We start from the raw sequence: 13498 nt of genomic DNA, 5'->3' as shown, positions 1-13498 counted from the left end.
TTGAACCCGGGAGGCAGAGGTTGCAGTGAGCCGAGATCGCGCCACTGCACTCCAGCCTGGGTGACAGAGTGAGACTGTGTCTCAAAAATAAATAAACAATAATAATAATAATCTAATATGCCCATTGTCACTACCTGCCATGCATTCCTGCAAACACTCCAGGAAACCATTTCTATTAAATATCTGGCTATCTTATGGTAGCTTTTACTTATTTTCAAATGGCAGCAAAATAGGAATGCTGTTTTAACAGAATAGAGATTAAATTACCAAAGGAGAAATACAATTTTTAACTCAGAACTCTTGCTAAAGACACTAGTTTTCCTTTTGTGACAGATGCAAGCCAGCATTTGAGGGTTTTCAATGATGTGCCTGTGAAATCATTACCCCAAAATCCATGCCATGGCAAACACTTCGTCCTATTGATATTCTAGGAAACAGACCTGTATATTTACCCTTTGGGATAAATTTGGTTTTGCTTTCTTACATGCTCAGGTATGTTTTGGCAATATATATTAAAATTTACATTAAATCATTTAACAACCCTTGTTATCACTTATAATGGTGTTTTAAGCTACATACATTACTAATAACACAAAAGAAAACTACCGTGAAGAAAAACAAATTCCAGTTTACTTATACACACTATGGTAATCCCTCCTTGCCATGTGAATTGGCTTAACAAAACTCTATGAAAAAGGAATTCACAGCCAAAAATACAATTTGAAAATGGAGTCCAGCGATTGCCTTTATGTGGCATTTCTACAGGGATTAAATGAGTAATAACGGGTTCTACACTGTTCGTTTCTATTCATTATGTCTTGCTTATTTGAAACATGTCAGTTTTTGTTTCCACGCAATTTCAACAAGCGGCTTGGCATTATTTGTTGCTTTATTGCAGCTACTATGCACACTAACGAGCTAATTTTGTTGTTGTTGTTGTTGTTTTTGTCTGTTTCAGGTCCCGCATGATGACTCAGAGTTGTAGATTCTAACTCTAGCTCTCCAGGTTCAATCTCCTTGTCTCAGAGGCAGAATAAATATGCATGCTTGAAATGGAAAAGGTGATGGGTAACTTTCCTTTAACTGACTCACCCAAGTCACTATGTCCCAAGGGCCTCCCTTCATCAGCAGGACCATGATGCCTGGATTCTGCCCACGATAACATCAGGCCAACGCATACACCTTCTCCTCCTCTGACAGCCTTCCTAGCTCCTGCTGACACCATTAGAACATAGCTCTAGGGCTGAGCCTCACGTGGCTTCATCTTTTTTCTTTCTAAATGTTTCTAACCAAAACAGCTTTGCCCCTTCTTAAGTAACTTTTTCTCACTTCCTGCAACCACAACAATTCCCAATTGGCACGGACCAGGACCAGTTTTTTCCCAGTTGCCAAGTTACTTGGAAGTACCACTGGCGTACTCAAATGTTGCAAGCGGGGACTGATGGCTGGGGACAGATCATCCTTCGTCTAAGGACAGTGCAAAAAAGCAGCAACCAGCCAAGATCAAAATCCCCACCGATGCTGCAGGTGGACAAGTTCAAGTTCAACTGCAGCTAACTGTGGGAAGGAAACATAAGGGAGGCACTTGGGGAGTGCCACAAGGAGCCAATAAGGGTAGACAGCTAGTGAAATGTAACTGTCCCCAATAAAAATAAAACCCAAAAGGTCATATAGGATTTATAGGAGACCCTCCTGCCACACAAACAGGAGGCAGGGGTGGAATCTATGGCCATGATGATGGACTCAAGTGGCACGGGGGAAAGTGGCATCCAAATGACACAGAGCAGCTTTTCCAGTTGACAACCACTGTTCTGGGGAGTGAGCTGTCATTGACAGGAGATGATGAGAGCACTGGTCAGACACTGGACATCCCTGGGCCACAAGAGCGGATTCTCTGCCGCAGGCTCCTCCCCTACTTTCCACTCCATGGAGAAGGCTTAGAGGAAGAAACAAGCTCACTCATTCCTGATGAGACTTCATTCTCAACACATAACCACAACCTCAACCCTCAGAGGTCCAGCTGCCTCTATGCTCTTCCTCTGGTAACGGAATTCCTTTCTGTTACCATATATAAGCGTGTTTATATGTTAGGGAGCCTGGCACTGTCTGTTTAGGGGACTGTTCCAGGCTGCTTGGCAGGAAGATACTACACGTTAAATGAGACGAAGGCTATGTCTCCAAAGGCAGAAATGGTTTAAATTATGTCTCAGTGATACCGCATGTTCTGTTTAACCTAGATAGCCTCAACCATTTCAAGACCAAGAATGATTTTCTAGTTTTCAATGCAAGCCCAAAGTGAGAAGAAGAAAGCTCAACTAGAAGAACCCCAGTATCTCACAGGTGGGGATAAAGATGCACACCAGCTCTCTGTCCCACTAAAAAAAAAACCAATCCCCCCAAATCCATAATAATTTCTGCTGGAGTTCTCTCAGTTTCAATGAAATCCTCTGTAATGAATGCCACACTTGTCTTTCCTCAACTTGCCAGGAAAGAGTGTAATTATTACTGAGTCTCACTTAAAATTAAAATATTTTAATTATGACATTAAACAGCACCGTTTTCACTTCAATTAAAAGTAAGTACAATCATACCACATAAATCTTAAGGAAAAGAGTGAAAGCCACCTTTAAAAATCTAAACTCATTTTAAGGTACTTATCAAAACCATGAACGTAAAACTGTCTTACCTGGCGAACAAAACTATTTGAGGTAGTGTCAGATGACGTGCTTCCATCAGATCCTTTAAATCTGTTTTTCCTTCTGGCTCCTTTTCCATATGACTACAAAAAAAAAAAAAAAGACAAATAAGATTATTATGAGACCCTTTAACAGGAATGTAGGCTAGTTGCAGAAAATGTCAAAGACCAAAAACAAGTAATACATTCCCATCATGTAAGTATCATCAGAAAGTTAATACTGGTGGGACTCCACAAATCTATTTCCAATCAGTGATGACGTGGGGAGGAGAGTTTTCTTTTCTTCTCTTTTTTGAGACAGAGTTTCGCTCTTGCTGCCCAGGCTGGAGTGCAACGGCACCATTTTGGCTCACCGCAACCTCTGCCTCCCAAATTCAAGTGATTCTCCTGCCTCAGCCTCCCGCATAGCTGGGATTACAAGCATATGCCACCACATCTGGCTAATTTTGTATTTTCAGTAGAGACAGGGTTTCTCCATGTTGGTCAGGGTGGTCTCGAACTCCCAACCTCAGGTGATCGGCCCACCCCGGCCTCCCAAAGTGTTAGGATTACAGGCATGAGCCGTTGCGCCCTGCCGAGGAGGGTTTTCTTGGCAAAGCATTTAATAACTAGTGAATTAAAACAATGGATGTTGTCTGTTATAAATGTGTTAGCAGGCAAGAGGCAAAAGCCTGTAATGATAAAGCATTTAAAAATAAGCATTTAAAACAGGAAGTTAAAGGTAAGATGATTTGTTTCAATAATAGGATTGGGCCAAGCACAAACATCTAACAATGAACTTGCTTTTCCTATTATGTTTACATTCAGAACCCTAAGAATAAACTACACATCAATCTATGTTTAATTCTAAGCACAGATACAGTAAGTGCAAATATTAAACATTAAAATATAAATGAACAATAGCTTAACAGTGAGTTTAGAGTTAAATGCAGCACAAAGGTTAGAATCTTGGCCATAGTAAATCTTGACCAAATTTCTGAACTTTTTCAAGCATCAATCTTTTCATCTTTAAAATGGGGTTAAGTATTAGATGAAATAATACCTCATAGGATTAAGTATGAAATGAAATAATGTATTTATAGCATTTAGCATAAGATCTAACACATTGTAAGGACTCAAAGTAATATATAAAAAGTGATACCTATACAGGGGTTGGAAGATGTGGAAACAAACTGGACTAAAGCGTATAACATGTTGAGAATTATTAGGCTCATAGAGACTTCATTAGATTATCAGAATTTATAACATTTATTTTAAAAATCATCACATTCAGGTTCTGAAAATGCTATTTGGTTATGCTTTCTCTATTCATATGGTTTTCATTAAAATATCTGCCATAATATATGTAGCACTTAGGCAAGCTGAAATCTATTACAAACATTTGCGTTATGAGTAATTTAGACGAATTTGCTATCAGTGAGAGGGTGGTATAATCTTAAAACAAAAAATTTTCTTATAGATGTTTGTTCTATGCAGAGTATCTAAGGGATTTATACAATAGTGTTTCCATGGCATTTAATTAACTCTCGACTTCGTAAATGGCAAGAAAGCTACGCTGGGCTTTCATAATGTAATATACAAGGTTCTCCTCGGTTAACAGCTCATTCTTTTTACTTGTGTAAACATTATTCAGTAAACTGTTGAAAAATAACATTCTTTTAACCACTTTTTTTCTTTTCCAATTATTATGTAAAGGTTTGGACAGATGCATTTTCTAAGGCCTAAGAAGGCTAAAATAAAGTATGAAAATCTCTTTAAAATTTTCTTTTAAATTTATATTAACCCATGTGCAAAAATACTTATTACCTTGAAAGTATTTTTAAGGCCTAACCTGTTTCTTTGGGGGTGTAGGGACAAACTTTGTTAAATTCACCATTTATCCTCATGAGGAACATAAATTATCTTTGAGAACAAAGACAAAATATAATCTTATCCCATTTTTTTTTTTTTTTGAGACAGAGTATTGTGCTGTCACCCAGGCTGGAGTGCAGTGACATGATCATGGCTCACTTCAGCCTTGACTACCCCCCACACCCTCTGAGCTCAAGCAGTCCTCCCACCTCAGCCTCCCAAGTAACTGGAACTACAGGCACACATTGCCATGCTTGGCTAATTTTTGTTTTTTGTAGAGACAGGGTTTCACTATGTTGCCCAGGCTGGTCTTGAACTCATGGCTTTAAGCGATCCTCCCGCCTCAGCCTCCCAAAGTGGTGGGACTACAGGAGTGAGGTACCATGTCCAGCCTCCAGTACCATTTTTAAATGAACAGAAAAGAGTATCTTCGCAATTCTGTTGTCCTTTAATTTTAGCATTTTAGTGATAAATATGTCTCGTTATGCAACTTCTTGGATGTGTAAGCTTTTTTGTGGTTGCTTACAATGGTACAACAGGCACTGTGAGAGCCACACAATGTTGAAGACGTTCAGTCACAGAGGAGGTGGCTGTTCTCTGCAAGAAGTTGAACACATTTAAAAACTCACATTAATTTTCCAGGCCCCTGGGAATCCTGTTCATAAACGCTATTTCAGGCGTACTTAGCTACCTATGCAAAGTATATGTAATAAAATCATTACAGTTTTCAACTGTACTAAGATAGTTTATACACCAAACAACTATGGCACACTGAACTGCATGCATGCTGGTGATAGTTTTCAGAAAAAAAGTTGTTCTTCAATTACTTAAGTGTATAAGGGATGATTTATTTAAAGTATTCATTTGCTCATGCCATAAGAGTGTTAGAGCAAATCCCTATCATATATCATATTAAAAGACAAAATAAATATATATGCTTAATTATATCTCTATTCTGCTATTTTACTAATTTCCACAGTAATTTCTCTTCTAAAGTTTCTCTTTTTTTTTTTAAACTGTAGAGTGATGACTTACTGACCAGTTTTTTTTTTTTTTAAATAATAACAGGATCAAAAAACAAAAAAACATTTAAAGCATCTTTGGAAAGCTAATAGTCCATTTTCATATACCTTTAAAAATGTTAGTGAAAATTCATCCTGCTATTACAAAATTAAATTTCTTTTAATCTAATGTGTATTTAAAATTAAGTCCATCTTGCTCGAAAGATTTGCTTTTCAGTTACTTGAAATCCTTGAAAATAAGGACTAGACTATTTCTTCTGAAGGAATTAAGGGGGAGGGGGGGGGAGTGAAGGCCAAACCTCTCCCAAATAGAAAAGACAGGTAAGATTAAGTGTTCAAATATTTAACTGACTAAATTTGAAAAAAATATATACATGTAATTGTTTTAGTTAACTGGCTACTTCAAGTGCAGCTACTTTTGTGAACAATAGTTTTTCTAAATATTTTTTACCAACATTAAATATATGAATGCCCAATATCTGGAACAGTTAATCATTAGTGCAGCCCAGGTTGTAGCAGGAAAAGGGGAGACAGGAAAGGGGATTTGGCTATAGTACAAGGTGTTACCTATAGATTCTCCCTGACACATGCAGGTCTGTAGGTCCTTCTTGAAAGAGTCCCAAAAGTCACTAATTTCCACTAATTGCTATTAGCTATATGAAGCTTAAAACAAATTATATCACCATAGTAAAAAGAAAAAAAAAACCTTATATTTATATTCCTTTAGTTGTTCCAAAACATCAAGCTAAGATTTCCGAAACTAGGGAAAAAAATTCTTAAGAAATTTCCAAAAATATATTAATGACTTATTAAAAAGACATTCAAAATCCATCATGATGTTAGTATCAGCTTAGTGTGAATGAATATCCATCTTCCTTGACACAAAGTAACTTAAGAATGGACTCCAGACTTAAAAATCAGCAAATAAATGTTGACCTTTTCACAGGTAATGAAAATCTAATTTCTGTATGATTGAAGGAGACAGGAGTAATTAATTATAGAAGTTGTCAGTTAACTGGAGATTTTAGCCGTGCACACAGAGTTGTCTTGGCAGCCCCTGGGGACAACCTGAAGAATGATGTGGCTTCTGTGCGTTGATGGTTATTGTGACAGTTCTCCTACCTACAGATTACTTCCCATGAGCAAAATACTGACACTTAAAATGAGGCCGGACACCGTGGCTCACGCTTGTAATCCCAGCACTTTGGGAAAGCAATGTGGGCGGATCACCTGAGGTCAGGAGTTTGACACTAGCCTGCCCAACATGGCGAAACCCTGTTTCTACTAAAAAATACAAAAATTAGGCTGGGCGCAGTGGCTCACACCTGTCATCCCAGCACTTTGGGAGGCAGAGGCAGAGGGAAACAGATCATTTGAGGTCAGGCGTTCAAGACTAATGTGACCAACATGGTGAAACCCCATCTCTACTAAAAATACAAAAAAATTAGCCAGGCATGGTGGCGGGCACCTGTAATACCAGCTACTCAGGAGGATGAGGCAGGAGAATCGCCTGAACGCAGGAGGTGGAGGTTGCAGTGAGCCGAGATCGCGCCACTGCACTCCAGCCTGAGTGACAGAGCGAGATTCTGTCTCAAAAAAAAAAAAAATTAGCTGGCCGTGGTGGCATGTGCCTATAGTCCCAGCTACTCAGGAGGCTGAGGCAGGACAATTGCTTCAACATGGAAGGTGGAGGTTACAGTGAGCCAAGATCGCACCACTGCCCTCCAACCTGGGCTACCAAGTGAGACACCGTCTCAAAAAAAAAAAAAAAAAAAAAAAAAAAAAAAAAAAAAATTAGTCTCCATCTCTCTCAGTTCGTATTCATTGATGTTTATCCCTTTGAATTTCCAGACTCTCCTCATCTTATGACCTAAAACAAACAAAGCCAAAACTATCCAGAGAGAAATCATGTATCAAATCTCCTAATTTACCAATAGCTTAGTGTGAATAAGCTAAGGGTAAGATCCTTTACTAGGCAAGAAATAGCTAAATGACATTCCTAGAAAAAGGAGAAAAGTAAGTTGCCTTTTATATGGCTCAGTTCACACAAAAGCAGAAAGGAACAAGAAGCCTGCATAAATAGAGTTCTTGGGGATGGGGGTGAGTGTCTAGCAGGTAGAGGAGGAAGGAGGGAGGAAGGAGGCGGCCAGGAAGCAGAGCTCTATCTGCCCAGTAAGGAGGAGCACAGGCAGGGAGGGCAGAAAGCCAGGAACAACACATGCCTTCTTCACAATCTACCTCCTGCCAGGCTTGGAAAGATCAGTAAGACAGGCCCAGTTCCTTTAAGTGATGTCATAAGTAGTTTTCTCTCTCTGCAGTTGTGAAATAATGCATTGTTACAATTAGTTTGTAACATGGTTTTTGACCTAGACTATGTGTAGGAGAGAGACACGCCACAAAATTGTAGAGTATCACCATCCCCTATGAGGTTAACATATTTTGCTTAGCTTCTCTTGAAAGGGCCAAGGCTATATAATTCAAAGGAATTAAATACAGCAACCGGTAAATTGAGTCTTCACATAAAAAGAGAGATAAAAATAAAATGAGCATGAGATTGTAAGAATAACAAAACCTCAAATCACTCAGATATATTTCAAATTCTAAAACATACTCAGAAATTCTGATTGGCATGTCTGTAAATCTCTCCCATGCCACATTAGAAAAAAAAATACCATTCAAGAGGAAAGTGATGGTGGTTAGGAGTGAAGATTTCAGCAAAACATAAAGCACAGGACCTATGACCACCAACTTTGGAGACTGCAGAAAACTCATTTGCACATGGGACCTAAGAATATTTCAGGAAAACAGTGTTGATGTAGTTCAAGAGCCACTAGAAAACAGCTGCAACTCTTTTTCGATAAAGCTCCTTGCTACAGCCATTGAGGATGTTGCCATCACCAGGCTGTATTACCACAACATGCTTGAAAAGCATCTGGCAGACTCGGCTGGGCTGGGACCAGCTGGGACCTGTTGCTAGGAGCAAAACAAACAGGCCCACTGGTTACTGTCTGTTCAGTTTCAGGTGTGACTGGAAGTGCCACTGACAATCTCTCTGAGGCCTAAAGTGCTGAGATACTGTTCTTGTTACTCCTTCGTTTCCTCTTCTGTTACCTATCAATCCCTGTCACCTGCTTCCCGTTCACCCAAACTTCATGCAGGAACTATTCAATTCCCCGGAGAATTACCAGTTTCATACTTTAATGTTGTCCAACAGAAATATCATATGGCCAAATATATCATTGAAATTTTCCAGCAGCCACATTAAAACGGTAAACAGCAACAGGTGAAATTAATTGTAACAATGCATTTATTTAACCCAGCATATCCAAAACATGGTCATTGCAACATGTCATCGATTTAAAATTTACTAATGAAGGTGTGTTATATTCTTTATTTCATCTTAAGCCTTTGATATCTGGTGTGTATTTCACATTTACAGCACATATCAGTTCAGACTAGCCACATTTCAAGGGCTCAAAAGCCACAGGTGGCTAGCGGCTACCGCAGTGAACAGACAGATTTGGAGCCTGGAGAAAGGATCCTCCATGAGCACCTGAACTTTGGAAGTAGACTGTGTCCAGGTTCACGCTGTAACTGTTCAACAGGTTACCTAAAAAGCAATACAATTTTCTTAAATTGGGACTTTCAAGAATTTGCAATTAGATTGCCATTCATTTCTCATGTAAGAAACGTATCCATTTTGGGCCAGGCATGGTGGCTCACGCCTGTAATCCCAGCACTTTGGAGGGCCAAGGCGGGCAGATCACCTGAGGTCAGGAGTTTGAGACAAGCCTAGCCAACATGGTGAAACCTCATCTCTACTAAAAATATGAAAAAATTAGCTGAGCATGGTGGTGGGCGCCTGTACTCCTAGCTACCGAGGAGGCTGAGGCAGGAAAATTGCTTGAAACCAGGAGGTGGAGGTTGCAGTGAGCTGAGATAACGCCACTGCACCCCAGCCTGGGTGACAGAGCGAGACGCCATTTCAAAACACAAAACGGAACAAAAACAAAACCAAAACAAAACAAAAACCAGGGCTTTGAGAAATGTATCATTTTGTTTATGGCAATGTACTGGGGCAAAGGGACCAGAATGTATCAGGGTGCTTCCTCTCTCTAGGCAAAATGATTGATACAGAAAAAGAAAATGGCAGAGTTTGCAAATCTACATCTTCTGCTTTCTTCATACAAATATAATACTGTAATCCAGAGGTGAAGTAGAATGATTCCTAAAACCAATCATTGCTTTAGAGGTTCCATTTGTAAATAGAAACTCTATTTCTAGGTAGAACTGCCTAATAATTCTGAGTAGAATTACTCAGTGCCACACACAAGGAAGATGCTCTAGAGCCAGCCTCCTTTCTCGGGCAGTTTTTACTGCTGGTCTGTTCTGCCCAAACAGAGAGATGGAAGAGATCTCGGCTTTGCCAAGCCTCACACAACCCTATGATGCCATGATTTATTAGATATAAAATAAACAAGGTAATGTTTCCCTCAAATAATGGATGTGAGATGAACGCAATTCAAGTCAAATTGCTTTCATTTTTGGAAGGCAGAGAAAGCAAGGAGATGAATGTTGATGCAGTTGAATATTTCTATCTCTTAAGCTTGCTTTTAAAATCCATTCTGCCCTTTCTCCTCTCTCCTTTATCTATGCAATCACTTGCTAATTCCTGTGAATTTAACTTTGAAATGTTTGATACACAGAACTGTCATATCCATTATCTTTTCATCTCTTCTTCACTTAGGCCTTATTACCTCTGGCCCAAACTGTTACATCTGTCTGCTGCCTGGCAGCTTCACCTCTGGACTCCTGAGACTTGAAACTATCTTACAGAACATTTCCAAGTGAATATTCCCAAATGAGCTGTTATGTGGGTCCTCTTTTGAACTCCTTCCACAGTTCCCTGTCGCTCAATACACTAAAGATTCCAAGTCCCCAAGATGTAGTCTCAAATTGCTTTGTCAGTTTTATGCCTGTGTCCAATCTTGACCTTACCATGCTCTTTTTAAACTAGAAACGATAAATATATACTGTAAGACTTCTTACTTCTGGGACTTTGTTTCATGTACGACTGCTTACCAACTCAAAAATATCTGGCGTAATCTGACCCATCCTTCGCATCTCTTTGCAAATGCCACCTCATCAATGAAGTCCTTACAGATCCCTCCAAATAGCGTGTTTATTATCTTTATTCCTTTGAAGCCATTTACTAGTCAGAACTTCTCTTACAGCCCCTATACATATATCCTAATTGCTGCTACTGGAATATAAATTCTTTGAAGGCAGAAATTGTGTCTTTTCACATCAGAATCATTTCCACATAGCTGCTGTACAATCATTTGACTTATATTTAATCACTATACATAAATCACAAAGTAAATTAGTATCTCTTATCTGAATGCAGTTATGTGAGCCCTGACTTTGATGTCCAGGAATTTAGGAACTCTATTTTTATCATAAGAATAAAAACTTTTCTAAAATATCCCTCAAGGAAGATCAAAGGCAAATGAGGGTCTAAATGTCCTTTCCTTTGATGGAGGACTCGAATATTGATAGTATTCAAGACCTTCATCCTAGAATAACCGAGGTCTCCGGGTACATTTTTCATTCTGTCTAACCTGGCAAGCATCTAGATAAAAATCAGGAGTCTAGAACAAACACAAACTCTATTGGTTAAAATTCAGATCCTCTGGCAGAGGCCAGATGGGAATGTAGCTGGTTCATTACATGTCCTTACTCGGCTTGTGAAGCAAACAGCCCAGGGCTGACCAAAATCTAGCTGTTTTACCACTACAAAAGAAATAGATTTCTGATTACACAAGTCCTTGGTTTCCACATTCTTCCCCTTCTCAAGTCAAAGTGAATTATGTGTTTTAAGTTAGCACATTAATTTCCCAATGGTAAAAAAAGTTCAATAAAGCTAGACTACTATGCCACTTGGAACTGCCATGACTACAGTATCAAAATATCTAGCGCACTCACGTTCCACCTATCAAAACAACAGCAAGAAAACATTTGCCACCTTTATTAGTTTGTCACACTCCTGCCCCCACTACTACAGCAAATGATATTCTAACATGTTCTCTAGAGTGTGTATGTGTGTCTGTGTATTAACATATAAGTGTATACACACACACACGTATATCTTACCACAAATTAAAATCTGGCAAATGTAGGCTTGAAATCAACAAGCCAATACGGTTAAGCAAAGAGACATTACTCCAGAATGCTGCCTGAAATGTAACCATGACCTCTTCACATCACTGGCCAGCCAACAGCCAGCCCGCAGCTAGGAGTCTCAAGTCATTTCCCTGCCGGGAGAAAAGTTGAGCGACTCCTCACCGCTGAGACCTGGAGGTGTCTGTAACCCAAACTGTACCTGCTGAAGCCTTACGTAAAAACCACCTTGTCATTGCCCAGCGCCTACAACTGACATCTCCAATTTCACAACAACCTGCAGCGAAGCTGACTTTTTCCAGAAACTGCGAACACTCAACAGAGAGAAAGGGGATCCTGGAGCTCCCTGAAATGGCTAACATTTCAGGGGAGACGGAAAAATAAAAACTTTCTTGTCCCCAGCTCGCTCACTTCTTAAGGGAAAGGCACGAGGTGGGACAGGCAAACCTTGGCAAGTGCCCGAGGGGACTGGAGCGCTGTGAGCCCCAGGTGCGCAGCGTGGTCCGGGCAGCTCTGAGGGGGATCCGGCAGGGCACCCCCATATTCGCTCCCCTCCTGCCCACCTGCACCCCATCATCCTCACACCCACGCCCACCCCGGCTCGGAGCGTGGCCAGGAGAGTCGGCATCATAGAAAGCGCTGCGGGAAGCGGGCCCCCTCCCGCCCACCCGGACTCACGATCTTCAGCAGGTCCAGTCCACTCCCCTGATTCATGTCTCTCCATGTGCCTCTCCCGGCAAGGGGCGAGGAGGGCCGGCTGGGGCAACCCGGGAGAAGTCCGGGAGGACTGGCAGGTCTCCCCCGCCCTTCCCCACTGGCTTTTCGGAAGCAGAGAAAAATGGAAGCCGCGGCAGAGCCAGGAAAAGGCGCAAAGGGGCAGGGTCCCCGGCGCCAGGAGAGGAGCAGAGGGTGGGCAAGCAGCGAGGGTAGGAGGTGGCGGACGAGACCCAGGCAGCGAGGAGGTGAGAGGCTAGAGATCCCTGGAGCGGAGGCGCCGGGAGAGCCCGAGGTCGGTGCCCTGCCCGGCGGCTCACAAAGGAAGGAGAAGGCGCCGCGCTCTCGCTACCTGTGCGGCGGCTCCGAGCGCCCCCGCGGGAGCCACGTTCTCCAGCAGTTCCATCTGGATCTCCTGCGCCACCGCCGCCGCCGCTGTGGGAGGCGACTTGGACATGTCGCTTTGGACCATTGGCGAAAAGTCGGCTCGGAGCGAAGCAGCCAGCCCCCGGCGGCGGGTCCCCTCCTTCTCGCCCCCGCCTCCCCGCGCTCGGATCGGCTCTGGGGGCCTCCCAGGGCTCAGGCCCGGCCGTTCTCCGCGCAGCTCCCCGCAGCGCCCCGGGACTCGGTGCCCCGCTGCCAGGCGCTCAGTGCGCGGGACGGGGCCGGGGCATCGGGCGAAGCGAGCCGCGCGGGAGGCGGGAGGCGGGACGCGGGGGCGCGGCTGCGGTGCCTGGGAGAGGGGCGCCCTCAGCGGGGCAGCCGGGGCCGGGAGAGCGGGCGCAGCGCGGCGGGGATCGGAGCCGCGGGCGCCGGGAAAGGTCCTCGCCAGGAGGGGAGGGAACTCCGGGAGCGCGAGCCAGGGGGAGGCGCGTCGGAAAGCGAGAGTGACAAGCAGCCTACAAGCCGAAAAGTTCCTCGCGGGAGGCGCGCGCCGCGTGGGCTCCGACTCAGCCGCTGCGCGTCGCCGTGGCACACAGGCTGAAAAGTTTGCGAAGCCACAGAAGCCAGGCTCGGCGCTCAGGGGGCCTTGATC

At 42.6% G+C, this 13498-nt stretch overlaps 1 protein-coding gene across 6 annotated transcripts in view; it reads right to left on the bottom strand.

The window, feature by feature from the left end:
- The window catches only part of CACNB2 (calcium voltage-gated channel auxiliary subunit beta 2), a 402144-nt gene extending 388847 nt beyond the window's left edge, over positions 1–13297 (bottom strand). For 3 of the 6 annotated variants that reach the window (XM_054503022.2, XM_063669606.1, XM_063669607.1), the window contains exons 1-2: positions 12427–12778; positions 2687–2779 (exon numbers count right to left, since the gene is read on the bottom strand). In XM_054503022.2, coding sequence (XP_054358997.1) covers positions 2687–2779; positions 12427–12462 — 129 coding nt within the window. In that variant the 5' untranslated portion in view covers positions 12463–12778. Of the gene's footprint in view, positions 1–2686; positions 2780–12426; positions 12779–12814 lie in introns of those variants that run through there. The other 3 variants (XM_054503021.2, XM_054503024.2, XM_054503028.2) reach the window with 2 other exon arrangements.
- Positions 13298–13498: the final 201 nt, after the last annotated feature.

This window comes from Pongo pygmaeus, chromosome 8, assembly GCF_028885625.2.
Source record: "Pongo pygmaeus isolate AG05252 chromosome 8, NHGRI_mPonPyg2-v2.0_pri, whole genome shotgun sequence".
Classification (NCBI taxonomy): domain Eukaryota; kingdom Metazoa; phylum Chordata; class Mammalia; order Primates; family Hominidae; genus Pongo; species Pongo pygmaeus.
Note: the sequence above shows the minus strand (reverse complement) of the source record. Positions and strands in the feature narration are given on the sequence as shown.